The 16006-nt window shown below is 44.0% G+C and overlaps 1 protein-coding gene across 4 annotated transcripts; it reads left to right on the top strand.

The window, feature by feature from the left end:
- The first annotated feature begins 1783 nt into the window (after nt 1-1783).
- On the top strand, nt 1784-14833 carry TMEM161A (transmembrane protein 161A). Of its 4 annotated transcripts, none has more exons than XM_066635411.1 (12): nt 1784-1859; nt 5017-5120; nt 5532-5612; nt 6842-6939; nt 7455-7611; nt 9312-9463; nt 9561-9624; nt 9862-10005; nt 10798-10911; nt 11369-11543; nt 12226-12322; nt 14039-14833. In XM_066635411.1, the coding sequence occupies exons 1-12, from the start codon at nt 1857-1859 to the stop codon at nt 14302-14304; spliced, it is 1455 nt and encodes a 484-aa protein (XP_066491508.1). In that variant the 5' UTR covers nt 1784-1856; the 3' UTR covers nt 14305-14833. The 4 variants fall into 4 exon arrangements, with proteins under 4 accessions (XP_066491508.1, XP_066491509.1, XP_066491510.1 ...); XM_066635412.1 differs by lacking the exon at nt 1784-1859 and adding an exon at nt 1887-1936; XM_066635413.1 differs by lacking the exon at nt 1784-1859 and adding an exon at nt 4034-4091.
- The last annotated feature ends 1173 nt before the right edge of the window (nt 14834-16006 follow it).

Below are 16006 nucleotides of genomic sequence, written 5' to 3'. Positions count from 1 at the left end.
ACTTCACTCTAGCTATTCCCATTGATGCAGGAATCCTAATCAAAGGAGGTACCCCTTTCCATGCAATTAAAGCTGCAACTCTAAGCTTCTGTTTCTTTCACCTGTTCTGTTCCTTTCTTGTTTCTTTGGGACACTCTGTGCTACATTCCTTTTCTCCTTAATTCTTGTTTAATTAGGTGAATTTCTAAAATTAATTTCAGAATTGAGCATGCCCAATTTGTCACAGCTTTCACTTCCTTCAATTCTCTGACATTTTTTTTTCTGTCTATGATACCAATGAGAATGTGTGCATGGTTAGAACACTATCAAAAAGCAATCATCATGGCATGATTGTACTATATGTGTGATTGTATCACAATTCTTTTTGTGCAATGTTTTATTGATGAGCTTTACTGATGAGTACATCATCTTGTGCATCTGTACAAACCCACACAAAAACAATCTTGTTGCAATCATATATTGAATATAAGCATGACAGGCTTGATGCAATCAAAATAGAATTGTATCAAGGTTGTCTTTTGACATTGTTTTTCTCAAAGCACATGTATGTGTCAGTCATGTAAAGGAGAGGGAAAGCAATAAAGAAACTTAAAGACTGAGAAATTGTGATAAAAACCAAGTATGTAAGCACAGCACTATGTACAGAATTTTGTGATAAAAGAATGGAATAATGGAGAATTCCTAATGTACCAGTTCCACTTTGGAATAAAGACCAAGTAATTTGGAATTCAAAAATCTGGGGAGAAATTTGGATGATGGCAATTACAGAAGTATCCATTACTTTCTTAGAAATATCCCTTTACTTTCTTAAATTAATTAACTAACATTTCAGTCTCACTATCTGCAACCACAAAATTAAAAAAAACAAACACATGCGCCTACCCATCACGCACCCATGTCTCTTAGGCTGCAACAAGGAAGCTCCATTGAACATAATGGGACTTACTTCGGAGTAGATGTGCAGTTGTTGAAGGCACCTGGATGCCCACTGTTGGATGCTGCACCTAGGTTAACCCTTAGTTCTTTGTTATTTTTTTATTATAGCCAAATCAGAGCATCTTCAGAGGTAGTATAAACAGCAAGCACATACATTCTTGATAATACACGTATACTCCCTCCCTCCCTCCCTCTGTGTAATTATTTTGTAGGTCAAAGAAGAAAAGTCACAGCTTCTAGGCAGAATATAAATGTTTTGATTGATTGATTGATTGATTGTATTAAAACAATGCATGCGTGCAACCATGCAACAAAATATTGATTAATTGATTGTTTGCATTATAACAATGCATGCAACAATGCAGCAAAATAATTAATTGTTCATATTAAAACAATGCATGCTAATTGATTGATTGATTGATTGATTGATTGATTGATTGATTGATTGAATATGAACAAATTTATTTATACATACTGTATACACAGAGACAGAGAAACAGTATATTTTGCAGGGGTGGGGAAAATAGCGTTTGCATACAAAGATTATTAATTTTTTGCAGCCATGAAGAAGCAACGCTTGATTGTATCAACACAAGCGATACCTGAATCCTTCAAAGCTGGGCTGCAAATAAGGGGGGAAACTACAAGACCCGGAATGCAACGCGCCAGTCGGCTGCTGAAAACCGGAAACAGGTGCACTTTGAATGAGGTGGAGAAAAAAGAGGAAATGCAAAGCCCCGCCTATTCCCATCCTTTGCTTTGTCATTGGCTTGGAGGCTGGCAATCACTCAGAAGCTCTGCTTTGATTGGCGGGAAGGATTCCACATCTTCTTCTGCAAGGCGTTCAGAAGTGGAGCTGCTGTGCTTTGTCCCGTGGCCCCTTTTTCTTGACTCACCTCTGCTGGGGGTCTCTGGACAACATGGTGAGTTCAGTCCTGCACGTGCTGGAGTCCTCCACAGTCCTTTGGAGAGGGGGAAGCTTCAGAGGCTGGAGCCTAGGGTTGGTTTCCTTAAAGACATGCAGTTTGGGATCCATAGGGGAGGTCATGATCCTCCACAGAGGGGAGAGAGGTTCTGGTGAGGGGTTGGTGGTCCTCACCTGGGCAAGCCCAGTGGAGCCTCCTTGGCTAGGGGCAGTCTACCTTGATGGTTGGGGCATAACCACAAACAAGGGCTGCTTTTTTGCCCCCTGCTTGTGAACGTTCCTGATCCTGAAGGTTGATTCCTCTGTTCCTGTGATATCTAAGAGTAGAATCTCCATGTCATAGGTGGGTGGGAAGGCAGGTGAGGCAGAGCCTCCCCCAGAGTCCTTTTTAGAAGTGCCGCTGCCGTGTGAGGTACCCATGTGCTCTGCTTCTCAAAGGGCTCCAGGGGGGAGGCTCTGCCTTGCCTGCCTGCCCACCCACCTATGACATGGAGGTTCTACTTTTAGGGGGTTGGGAGGCTCTACCTCCCCACCCATCACATATCCCTGTTCCATGCTGAGCTGCAGTATATCTCTGAATGCCAGCTGGTGGGAACATGTAATAAGAGAGGGATGATGCCTTGCTTACAGAAGTCCCACCCAGGCACATTTGGCTGACCACTGTTGGCAGTGGGATGCTAGACTACATTGATCTGTTCTAGCAGGGTGCTTTTTTTATATTTAAAAAAGATAGACCAGTCTGTGGAAGAGGAGGCATCTTTGAACCACAGTGTCTAAACGAAACCTGCAGGAATTTTCTCTGAATACCAGTCACTGGTAGCAAATGGCACAGGAGGGCAGTTGCCTTGTTACCTTTTTTGCTGAATTCCTGAAGGGCATCTGGCTGTTAAAGCTGTATAAAACTGCCCCCTTTCAGAGCCTTTTGTTGCATCTACAGGTCAAAATGAAGGAACTATCTACTTCTGTCAACTTTGGTGGCTGGAGTCAGGGCTCAGGTGTCTCCAACAGTTGTAAGACAGGCAGAAATACGAAAAGCAAAACTTTTCCTGGCACAGGGTCTCAGTGATTTGGCTTGAATGGGGAAAGCTTTGCTTGCTAAATTTCTCTGTCTTGAAACAATCAAACATTTAGGAGAGAAATAAAACAGTCTATCTGATCCTGTGGACTTTTACTCAGAATTAAGCACCAGATTAAGGTTTTGCGGTAGACAGTGCCTCTGGAAAAGCACATGCTCGGGATTCAGATCCAAGTACATAGATTCTTGCTCCCTTGTGCAGAAAGAAATGTGCATGTGGGGTTGCCCACACTGACATAGAAGAAGACATGATTCCTACTAGGAAACCCACGAAACATGCATTCAGTGCTTGAGCATTAGACAAAAGGTCCTACTTTCTCACAAGTAGTTTTTCAGTTGCACAGGAAGGGTCCTGGGGAGCAAAATGGGCAAACGTGACACCCATGCGCACAGTGGATGTCTTTCACAGGCTTCCAAAAAGAGAAGCTCTCCCCCCTCCCATGCACATTGTTCATGAGGGCTAGCAACTTTACAGCTTGTTTTTTCTTGAAATGAACATCTTCCTTTCCAGATTTTTACATGAAGTGTGGGTAGGTTTACTGTGCTTCTAAAAGAGTATTACAGTGTGAGAGAGGGAAAGAGTGTTAAGTGGAGAGTTGAAGCAGCTGTTTGAAATACTCCCCCCTCTGCCACCCTCAGGGTTTGGGAGAGAGGCCAGTTCACCCCCCCTTCCCGTCCCCCAGAAACATCAGATCACCTTCCCACTCCTACAAATAGAACACAGCTCAGCATCCAACTTTCTGTCTCCCTGTATGGAGTTGCATTTTAGCTATGACTCTCTGGAGGTGCAAATTCCTACTCACTCAGCTTGGAGTAGGGGGAAAAAAACACCTCACATTTTCCTGGCTCCCCACTAGTATTTGATTATGAACAATATTTGATTGATCTTTCCCATAAGAGCCTGCTGGATCAGGCCAAAAGCCTGTTTAGTCCAGCTTATTGCACCTCACAATGGCCAATCAGATGGCTCAGGAAGCACATCTGGCCTACTTCCAAAACCAGAAGATTGCATAAACCTATCATGGCTTGTAACCTGTGCTGGACTGTTCTTCCATAAATCTGTCCAGTCTCCTCTTAAATGCATCCAGGCCATGTACTGTGGTGCTGTGCACCACATCCTGTGGCAAGGAGTTCCACAGATTAATTTCATGCTGGGTAAAGAAATATTTTCTTTTGACTGTTCTAGCTCTCCCACCACTTAGTGTTAATGGATGACCCCTGGTTCTGGTGTCGTGCATGAGAGGAAAGAACATCCCTCTATCCACTCTATCCATCGCATGCATAATTTTATATGTCTCAGTTGTGTTCACCCTCAGGTACCTTTTTTATAGACTGGAGCCCCAAATGCTGTAGGCTTTCCTCATGAGGTGTCCCAGCTCACTAATAATTTTGATCACTCTCTTCTTCACCTTTTTCAGTTCCACTATACAGGCGTGCGCCGCTTAACAACTGTTCACTTAACGACAGACCACATATAGGATGGTGGTCAAAGCACAATAAAGATGCTCTTAATGAGGCAATCAGGTCTTCCATAGCCTGCAGCAGAAGTTATGTTTTCACAACAGAGAGGCTCTTAAGGCAAAGAAGAGGCAATCTATCTCCAGGAGCCTGTGCAGCCAGCTAGTGTCTGGCAGGGAGTGTCTGTTTACACAACCAAGGCAATAGATTGGACTGAATGTTCATTTAATGACCTAACTGCATAACAATGGGGATCAGAGAAGATATCTCCATAGTTGTGGTGTGGCGCAGAATTGTTTTCTTTTTTGAGATGTGGCGATCAGAACTGTATGCAATTCTCCAGATGTGGCCTTAGCATTAATTTGTACCATGGCATAATAATATGGGCCATTTTATTATCAATCCCTTTTTTTTTAAATTATCCCAGGCATGGCATTGGCTTTCATCACAGCTGCTGCGCGCTGGGTTGATGTTTTCCTTGGGCTTCCCACTAGCACCACAGACTTTTGCTGTTTGGATTTTTGCACAGAGAGGGCATCTCTCTGATTTTGAATGAAAAGTGTTCCAAAATGCTTCTTGGTTGGCTGAAGGCATGGTTGCTAATTCTCTTTCCGGTTGGCAGGCGGTGATGGGTGTGCAGCTCGTGGTTTCTTTGCTCATGGCCAGCATCATGCAGAAGATGGCGCCGCACTGGTCCTTTGCGCGATGGCTACTATGTAACGGAAGGTACATCAACCCAGGCCCAGCCCAACAACCCAGCCGGTCCGCTTCTAGTGACATCAGTATTTCTTAGGTTGATTTCTACTGTAACATTTCCAGTGGAATCTTTTCATTTCTTAGACTGCAGTCTCATGAAACACCGACTTGAGAGCAAGCACTGAATTTTACTTCCAAGCAGAGCTACGTTGATTTGGTTGATCTGCTAAAAACCTTGGATCACTTAAAAAGGTGTCCTCGGCTCATCAAGTAGCAAATTTAATTTTTTTAAAAAAATAATTTTGAACACTACTTGCAAACCCCTGGATAGGGGATCTCCTAATAAGAGGCATTCCCAACTGTCTGTGAGAGAGGAATGCCTCTTTTGAGGATGCTTCAGCATTTGGTCTTTAATCTCTCCCTTTCTGTTTGCCCCATCAGCCTGCATCGCTACAAGCATCCATCAGAAGAGGAGCTGTTTGCCCTGGCTGGCAAGCAGAAGCCCAAATCCAAGCGGGACAGGTGAGTAGAGCTGGCAGGTAGACAGCCATTTGGGGTGTGAAATTAACAAGAGCGCTGAAGAGATGAACTATTTATTTTTCACATATTTATACCTCCATTCATCCAAGGAGCTCAGGGTGGTGTACGTAGTTCCTTCCCTTCCTCACCTCCTTTTGTCCTCACAACAACCCTAGATAGGTTAGGCTAAGAGATGGTGACTGGCCCAAGGTCACCCAGGAAGCTTCATGGCTGGGCAGAGATTTGAACCTGGATCTTCCAGATCCAAGTCCAACTCCCAAATCACTACACCAACCTGACTCTCTACAATTGGACTTTTTCCCAAGTCCGGGCAAAGGAGTGATTTGCAACCAGACAATTAGAGCCTCAAGGGAGAACAAGCCATTTCTGCAAATGACAGCGCTTTTGTTAGAATGTGCCCCCAGTTCTACAAACATCCGTGACATAAGGGATGTCTGACCTACTGGGTCAGACCAAATCTTCATCTAGTGTCGCATCCTGATTCCAAGAGTGATCAGCCAGATGCCTCCGGAAAGCTTGCAAACTAGTTGCATGCCCCTGTTTGGAGGTAGAGTGCCTCTGACCATAGAGACTTTATTGATAGGTCTCATGAGTACTAGCTCATAAGAATGATCTTGCTGGATCTGACCAAGTGGCCTCATTTAGTCCAGCATCCTGTTTCCTTAGTGGCAAGCCAGATGCCTCGGGGAAACCACAAGGATGGTATGAAGATAACATACCCCCCCCTTTGTACTAACATCTGCATAGGAAACTGTAGAGTGAGACTCTTTGGCTGTTTAACTCACTGCTGTCTCCTCTGACTGGCAGTGGCTCTTCAGGGTTTCAGACAGCACCTTACCTGTCTGTGCTAGAAATGGAATCTGGGATCTTCAGCCTGTGAGGCTTCTGAAATTCAACTTCTCGATTATTCACAGAAATACTGCCTCTGAGCATGGAGGTTCCATTCAACTATTGTGGCTTATCGTAGCTCCATGAATTTATATTCTTTTTTTAAAAAAATCCATCTAAACCAGTGACTGTCACTACTTCTTGTAGCAGCGAGTTCTGCAGGTTATTTTCTGTTCTATTTCTGGTCAGTTTGGTTAGGTTACAGGATTATAACCAGAATGCGAAAAATGCCTCTCAGTCCTCCTGTTGTCCCCCATAATTGCCTGCCCTGTTGCACTAGCACTGCAATAATAGCAGGTGAGTTCTGTCTGTCTCTCTGGCAGGAGGATCAATGGTGTTATGGATGACAAACCTTCATCTGTGCCCAGAGATATCGATTTGCGACTGGAGACTAGTCCCATCACGGCCATTGATGCTCTGGGTAAATGTGTGGAGGTTGGACTCTCTAAGCTATTTTGTCGTATGGGGGTGGAAGGGAAGGTTGCCTTTATTCTCTGGCCCGCTCCTTAGTAGCCATAGGGTGGCCTTTGTGGCCTGCCCCCACTAAAAACACACTCACCCTCATATATCTCTTTTGACAGATACTTTACAGAAAGTAAGGCTCTAGTCCCTTCTGTTTGTGGGTGTTGGCAAAGTGTGCAGACTGGCTTCTACCCAGTTGCTCACTTTAAAGTAAACTTTCTTCCACTTTGTGATACTCTGGCCAAGAATTACATACACTGGATGCCTGACAAGTCAGAGGCCTTAATTTTGTGGAATTCAGTTTTATTTATTTAATGCTATTAAATAGCTGTAATCATATGAAGTGACTTGTATTTATATTTCTGTCTGGTTGGGGCTCTGGGTTGCATCCGGTTGCAAACCATGCCTCTCTTACAATTAGTAAGCCTACAAATTCACAAGAGGTGATATGACTGTGTTCTCCTTTCTCCTTAGTCCTGCGCTATTTCTTGGAATATCAGTGGTATGTTGATTTTGCCGTGTACTCCACTTTCATCTACCTTTTCACTGAAGGCTACTACTGTCTGGTGGACCCCCAGAAGGAAGCCAATATCGGGATTCTGTGGTGCTTGCTCACTGTCATCTTCTCTGTGTATCCTTGTCCAGCCTGGGCCTGTTGGTCCTTCTCCACATAGGGATGGTGACTTTTTCCTTCTGCCATAGGTAGGCAGAAGTAGTGGACCTTAGAGCCCAATCCTATGCATGTCTACTCTGAAGTAAGTTCCATTATAGTCAATGGGGCTTGCTCCTAGGCAAGCATGGATAGGATTGCAGCCTTTGTTGGTTTTCTACTTCAGAGCTCTATGCGTAACGAATGAGAGAAAAAAATTATGCAACCAGTCTGCCCAGATTCTGCAATCAGATAATGTTGGTAGATAAGTTTGTTTACATTCCCATAGCTCTGTTTCCATCATTTGAGTTTTCAGAATGTGGCTGAAAGAGTAGAGAGAGGACTCCATGTGGGATGGCAATGTAGGGCTGGAAACTCTTATTTTCCCCCAACTCAATAAGGACTAGAAACTTGGCATTTTTTTTCTCTTTTTAAAAAGAAAGCTGCTTGGTGGGTCAAATATTGCACCAGAGAGAACATTCTCCTCCCTTGTGGTAAGCAACCCAGCTCTGACTTGATGCTTTTTCAGGACATGGGTTCAAATCCCAACTATTTGTTTGAGCCCTGGAACAAGAATGTGACCTTGCATGGATGAGGATTGCCTGTATGTTGCAAGAGCAACCCGCTCACCCCCCCATCAATATTCCCTCACCTCACAAATCCCCTAATATACATAGATATTAGATGCACAATGGGGAGGCAAACCCTTTATATTTCAGTTTCCTTCATCTGCTTTATTAATAATGGTAATTTGTTGACTGATTATTTCTGTACCACTTTTCAACAAAGATGTTCACAAAGTGTGTACAGAGGACATCTGCAATTATGCAGCACTTTATATTATCTGCATTTATACAAGACTAACTTCACGCACATCATCTTAATGAAGCCTTAGCAACCACCCAACAAGGTAGGGTAATATTCTTATCCCCTTATTGTAGACGGGGAAATCTGAGGCTGAAAGAGTTGTATCTTGCTCACATCCAGGTGAGTTCATGGCAGAGGCAAGATTCAAACCAGGGAATTGTCAGCTGGTGCCTAAGTATCAGCCACTACACTAGACTACACCTCAGCCGATTCTCTACGGCAGTCTTCATATGCTCAGAAAAATTTAACATGCAGCCTCTCAATCTCAAGACTTGCCTTGTCAAGTCTTGCAGCAGAATGAAGTGGAAGAGTGGACTGTGCTACTTCACGCACAGGCAGGGAGAAATTCCATTTTTTGAATGGAATTCCCCAATGTGGAAAAAAGGTAGAAAACAAGCACAACAAAGAGAATAGCATAACTAGATTAGAACATGCTTCTCTTCTACATTCAGGGAATTTTGTTTGTATAGAAGAGCATTAACCAGCAACAAAATGGCATCCACCACCTACTTCTTGAAGTGGTACAGTCTGCTTTATCTCCTTAGGACTATACCATCTTATTCTGCTACAGGGATTAATTGATGTATCATTTATTAAAGCGTTTATACCAATATAACAAAATGATTGAATAACGTATAAAAACAGATCTCCTAAAATGAGCAAGGATTTTTTTCAGTTTATTCTGGAAATGTGCGTTATTTACTTCTCAAAATAATAAACCAAGCCATACATCATATTGCTACAAGCTCTGTTTTCTCCAGAGAAGGGAAGCAAGGTTTCTAGAATTAACTTCCTTAGCAGGGTCTTCTCTCCAGCAAGATCTTTTTTATGGTGATGCGCCACTACTTCCGCTCTGAGGAGGGGGGCGAGCGCTCTGTGTGCCTATCCTTTGCTTTCTTCTTTCTCCTGATTGCCATGGTGGTCCTGGTCATTCGGGATGACTACCTGGAATTTGGCCTTGATGCAGGTGGGTAAGCCAGTAGGTTGGGCAGGATTGGCCACTGGGGGGCCCTGGGCCAAATCTGGCCCTCAAAGTGACATCATTCTGGCTTTCCTCTCTACAGGGCTAAACAATGTCAGTGATAACCTAGAAGTCTTCTTAAAAGAGCAAGGATGGGGGGACTGGACGTAAGTAGGATCTCTGTCATTTTCAGCCTCAAAACCTGTCTGTGTTTTTAATTATGTCTCCATTTCCAAGCGGCTCTGGACTTCTGAAATGAGAGGGATTAGCACATGGATGGGAGGTCCTCTAATTTTGCAATGATGGGGAATTTCTCACACGGATTTGGAACCAGCATCTTTGTTATATTTTGAATGCACCTCCCTCTTGGCCGAACCCCACTTTTGTTCATCGCTTCCTTACAGGATCCCCGTGACCAAGCTGAGTGTCAGGCTTGGGCTGGTGGCCCTCTGCTCGTTCATTGGTGCCTGCCTCACCTTTCCAGGACTGCGGTTGGCTCAGACTCATTTGGACGCCCTCAAGATGATGGCGGACAGGCCATTGATCCAGTTGAGTAACAGTTTCCTTCTTGATTTTGAAGTAAAACACTGTAGCGGGATTAGCAGTGACTTTGAGGGGCCATCAGTTGAAAATACAGAGTGCCTCTGGATTCAGATATGAAGGGGGACGCACAATTCAGATTGGTCAGTCTTGTAAATAGAGGAGATGGGCAGGGAACAGGAGAGGCAACCAGTTCTGAACACTGCATCATATTCTGGCAGCTATCAAATTCCCCATATCTTGCTGTTGGTGTTCAGAGAAGTGCATTTCACTGCACCTACAAATTTACTCAGATGCATCGATAAAAAGTCTTTGTAACTAACTTGCAGTACAATCCTATGTGTATCCACTCAGAAAGTATCTCACTGGGATTTACTTCCAAGGAAAGTGTGCATCCTAAAAAGATATTCCCAGTTAATCAGGCAATGCCTTCTCCTTTTAAATGCTGAATTATTTTTAATGTAAAACAGGAGGTGACAGCTACTGCCTCAAGAGGCATTCCCTCTCACATACAGGAGGGAATGTCTCTTCTAAGATGGCTCTTGCTGGAACAGATGCATGTACCATGTAAACACAAAAATTGACTTTTGTTCCTTTAAATACTATGGATTTAGTCATGTGCAAATGTTTGCAGACTTAAACATTAAAATGCATTTGGTTAACTACCTGTCTGAGATTTCTTAGTGGGAGCCCTAGATTTAATCTGTGCTTGTGGATTTGGCCAAGTTCCAACTCCCCAAAATCTGGAGAAGGGAATGTTTGGTGTGATGTGTAATCCATTACTTTTTCCCCATTTACAGGCTCCTGCTGCATGCCAGCTTTATTGCTCCCGTGATTGTAGTGCTGATGTGGGTGAAGCCCATTTCCCGGGACCTCCTACTGCATGCCCCCATGGGTAAAGAAACAGTGCAAATGTAAGTCTTTTGCATCTATCTTTTAAGTCTTAAAATTGGGGCCTGTGTGTGTGTGTGTGTAAAGAAAGGAATTCTCTGAGGAAGTCAAGGCCCCCAGAATCTGACCCTTTTGACATTCATCCACCCCCCGCCGCCCAGCTTGCAAATTTTTTTTAAGTCAAAGTTTCCAGAACTCATGGTTCCAAATATGTGCATGGAAGTGCATGGGTAAGACTTACAGGGCCGTGTGTACTCCCTGCACTTGCCCACACATTTTCAAGCATCAATATAAGGTCTAGAACCATTTTTTAAAATCCTCCTTTCTTTGAATTCAAGCTGTGGGATTCCCAAAAGCACATTCTACAGAATTGCAGCAGGCTTGTAAGCCTTGCCATAAAGCTGTGGTTCCCACAGTCCCTCTTTCCTCTGCCACTGCTAACTGTTCTGTCTCTCTTCTTCTGTTCTGACTCTCTTGCAGCATGTCTGACGCCGCCTATAATTCCTTCCGGCTCTGGACAATCGTGGTGCTCTGCCTCCTGCGCCTGGCTGTTGCCCGCCACCATCTCCAAGCTTACCTGAACCTTGCCGAGCGCTGGGTGGAGCAGATGAAGAGGGAGGCAGGCCGCATCACTGTGCTGGAGGTTCAGCAGCGGGTACGGGATGGGTAGAGGCTAGTGGGCAGAGATGGCCCCACCCCAGAGGTAGAATGGGCAGCATGCTGGGATGGCAGAAGTCCAGAGGCTTGAGGTTAATCAAAAATCTTCTTGAAAACAGAGCTTAATCTCCTTCCCCACCCTTTCTAACCTTTGGGTTAGAAATAAGGGGTGGGGTAGTCTGGTTTCACCCTATAACCATAATCTGTATTATGACATGATTATCCTATGCTCTGCAATGCATTCGGAAGGTCCCTGTTTGATTCTCTCCATGGTCATGAGCTTGGCAACTGGCCTTATAAAAGTCACTCTTGTCCAGCCTCAGTCACTTGTATGGAGCAGAGAGATTGCTAATGTTTGGGAATAAGGTACATATTTTGTTGGGGGGCAGGACAGGGATCAACATTCAAAACTATATTGCAGTTTTCTGATCGTCAGGGGTAGACTGCATCTGAACCATGAAGGCTTCATTTTGCTAATATGCTGAAAAACACTTTAATTCTAAAACAGATACAACACACACATATCACACTCTGCCTGGATGCATTTCCAAGTAAATTTGTCTTCAGATCAGGCCATGCAGACTCCTCCCAATTGTCTTCAGATCAGGCCATGCAGACTCCTCCCAATGTAAACTGTGCCACAATTGCCATCTACTTTTTCTCTTTGTTTCTCCCTGCAGATCACCAGAATCTACTGCTATGTAACTGTGGTCAGCTTGCAGTATTTGGGCCCCATCATTCTCACCCTGCACTGTACACTGCTCCTTAAAACTCTCGGTAAGGGGGTGCTTGAGCCCATCCGTGCTCTGATGCAGGCTCTGGGCCTGTCACTCTACCCTGATGAAACATACAATGTGTTTTCACTGTTTAAATGATGGGGTTCACTTCTGGCTCATCAGTATTTTATCCACTGTCCAAATTTAGTTCCAGTTTAGACTCCAGCTTCAGAGAGTGGTTTGATAACCTCTTCTGAGACTTTAAACAGTTTGGTATCATTCTGCAGGAAGTGCATCTAAAAACAATTGCTTGGGCCATTCTTTCCTCTTTTATTGATATGCACCATTCATGTATATGGCATTGTAACAAGAACAAGGGGAAAGGTCCCTGCCCTGAGGCTTATAATGTAGATATTGCTGCCAGAGAGCCAGGGAAATGGAGATAAGGTAAACAGAAAAAGAATGTACCCAAAGTTCAGTATACAGTAGGGCAGTGGTTCTCTGGAGCCCTTTACACTTCAAATGGAATCTCAGGGAGCCTCACCATTGCATGCGTGGAGTCTTGGGGAACCCCAGAGTGCTGGTGCATGCACAGTGTGTGTAGTGCCAAGCAGATGGTGACAGCTTATGGTGTGCTTGTGGAGCCCCTGAAGGGTTTTCTGATAGCCCCAAGGCCTAGGAGCACACTTTGAGAAGCACTGCAGTAGGGTATAGAATTGGGGACTGAAATAAGAGTGTAGAGCCTTTTCTTAGGAGGGCACTTTGAACTCGCAGGAGGTTTTTGTTTCCCATGGCATCCTGTATGGAATCATTGACATCATGTATGGAATAATTGACAGGCTGAAATTTCTGAAAGGAGGAATGGTCAGATAAGATTTTTGGGATCTTCATAAGAAAAGCTCTACTGGTTCTGACCAGGGGTTCATCTTGTCTAGTCTCCTTGTTTCCAGCCACAATGAAGCAATTGCCTTTGGGAAGCCAAGATGTGAATGCAGCAACTACCCTGTTCGTTCTATGGCTTCTGGAAAATGCCTCCTATAAGAAAATGTCTTATCTTTCCCAGTTGATCTATGCAGAAAGTCACACCAGCCAACTGCTTCTGCTGCCTGTCACACCAGTAGGCTATGCACCCCACTTTTGGGGTGGGGGCAGTTGCTCAGAGCTAGTTTCTGCAGAGATCAACTGGAAAGATGTGTGGCAGAATGGCACATGGGGGGGGAGTAACTTTCATTCATGCAGTAGTTCCACAGTTTGGAGACTGCTGCTCTACCATTTAGAGCAGTGTTTCTCAAATTGTGGGTCGGGACCCACTAGGTGGGTCGCGAGCCAATTTGAGGTGGGTCCCTATTCATTTCAATATTTTATTTTTAATATATAGACTTGATACTACCATAATATGTGACTGCATTTGGGGAAATTATAGACCTGTACTTTTAAGAAACTACTATGTATGTTCTTTTAACAATCATAGTAAAGGAAACTTACTCCTGGGATTGCAGCCTAAGATAGTTAAAAATTTTCCTGCTTGATGATGTCACTTCCAGTCATGACATCACTTCCGGTGGGTCCCGGTGCTAAATGTGTGAGAACCACTGATTTAGAGGTAAACTATCTCTGAATATAGAGCTCTGTTGAGCTGGTATGTTTAACAAAGGTTAATAGAACCAGCCTCTTCAAGTACTTTAGAACTGCAGCAATTGTAGCGCATCCTAGAAGTTTGTTATATACTGTACATGTATCTTTCTTCCAACCGATTTTTTTTTCTTTTTATCTTAAGGTGAATACTCCTGGGGCTTTTATCCAGAATCTGCCCCCAAGTCCCCAGCAGTGGATGTCCACACTGTTCCCTCACATGAGGCTGGAAAGGAAGATATTCAAGAGACAGTGCAGCAGATCACAGGGGCCCTTGGAGCTCTTAGTGCAATCTTCACACCCTTGTTCTATCGTGGACTCCTCTCTTTTCTTACGTGGTGGGTGGCTTCCTGCCAAATAGTCTCCAGCCTTTTTGGTCTCTATTTCCACCAATATCTGGTTGTATCCTAGTGGAGAGACTCTCCTTAGAAGTGACCAGACCTTCCTCCACCTGCAGCAACTTGGAATTCCCCTTGCAGGCTATGGGATCTGCTAAGTGATTAGTTGCTGTGATGTGGCAAGGGATTGACCAGCAACTATGCAGTGCCTTCACCAATGGGGAAAAGGAACCTCTACCATCTTCACCATTTGCAGCTTCTGTTATTCTGGCCACAGAAGCAGGATGGACAGAAAGTGGCCTTTGAGGTTATTTTGCTCAGTCCTGTAACTTTAGCAGAATCACTTCCCTTAATGCCAACTTGTCCTTTTGATTGGATGTTGTGGAAGGACCTGCTCTCCATTTCTGCTTGGTTGGAACTTTTTTCCATCAGAGCTGTGTGTGCATGTTGCAGTTGTGTTTAAAAAAACCGAAAGACTATATTAGTGGTCAGATAATTCAACTACCCAAGAATCAAAATGTTTGATTAGAAATAATTAAAGTTATGGTCCTCATGTCTTTGGCGCTGTGCTTCAAAGGCAGAATAAACTGAATAAAAAAGTAGCCATGTTTAGAGTATTTTTCCTTGCTGCTGAATCCAGGCTAGATTTATGCAAAACTATTTCAGAGGCAGCATTATGCACTCTACATGATGTTTAGAAGTTGCAGAAATACTGCTTTTTCTTGATGTAAGAATCAGATTCTAGTGCATTGTTAGAATTATGAAGCTTCCCCTGTTCAGCCAGATTCCCCACTCAGGACAAGCTTATTGATAGGTATTCCTTCAAACATATGCCCCAAATTCTGTAGCCTTTCCTCAGAGGTTGACCACAGCTTAAAGACAGTGCACATGTTTTGCATGTAGAAGGTGCCAGATTCCAATCCTGACAAGTTGTTTTGACAGTACTGAGCTAAATGGAGCTGTGGGCTGACTTGGTATAAGACAGCTTCATATGTGGCCCTTTTCAGAGTAGCAAAGGAGGCACTCATCAGACAGAAGCTGCTAATTCCCTTGAGTTCAAAGAGCTTCAGACATGCTGATGGTTTGCTGCCCCCAAAGGTCTGCCCAGACATGAACTTTTAACAGCCATGACATTGATGGATGGGCTCTAGGGAATGGTGACCCAGACAGAAATTAGGAGAAGCTGGCCCTCAGACTGCCAGAAGAGTACCCAAGCCAGACCTATTCAGTCTTAATTGTAATGAGGCAGTTAGCTGCTCTCTAGGGACAAAAAAAGAATGTTTGCTGGGTTAGGAGGCTGCCCTGTGCTCACATAATTAGCACCTGCTTTGCTTTTCATAAGGGTAGCCCTCCTGGTCATCCAACAGTGGCTAGCCCTACGTTGCACCCACTAGCAGAACACCAAGACAGCAGTCCTTCCGCATCATGTGTGTGCTTGGCATTTGATATTCAGAGGCAGACTTCTTCCTCTGTACATGGATGTAGAAGTAAACACTGTTAAGAAGCCACTGCTAGAAATAACAGATTTCTCTCCTCAATAAGAATCCTACTGGATTGGATCAAAAAGTGTAACTAGTCCAACATCTTACTTCCAAGAGGTATCAGGTGGATGCTTCTGGGAAGCAAATGAGTAGGATGCACAAGTCTACTCCTACTTTTCCCAAGTTCTTTGTTTTAGCAGTTATTTCTATTGTTGCTATTGTTAAATGATTGGAAGTCTGAATCTCTTGCTAATTTATTGCAAGGCTCCCATAGAAGGACTAGAAAATCCAGAT

Source organism: Tiliqua scincoides, chromosome 8 (genome assembly GCF_035046505.1).
Source record: "Tiliqua scincoides isolate rTilSci1 chromosome 8, rTilSci1.hap2, whole genome shotgun sequence".
Classification (NCBI taxonomy): Eukaryota; Metazoa; Chordata; class Lepidosauria; order Squamata; family Scincidae; genus Tiliqua; species Tiliqua scincoides.
This window is presented reverse-complemented; position numbering and strand designations above follow the sequence as displayed.

What these genes read in the sequence shown, in the direction of transcription:
- TMEM161A (XM_066635411.1), top strand. An exon ending in CACGGCCATTGATGCTCTGG is followed by an intron (nt 6,940 to 7,454) that starts GTAAATGTGTGG and finishes CTTTCTCCTTAG; the next exon opens with TCCTGCGCTATTTCTTGGAA. An exon ending in TGCTGGAGGTTCAGCAGCGG is followed by an intron (nt 11,544 to 12,225) that starts GTACGGGATGGG and finishes TTCTCCCTGCAG; the next exon opens with ATCACCAGAATCTACTGCTA.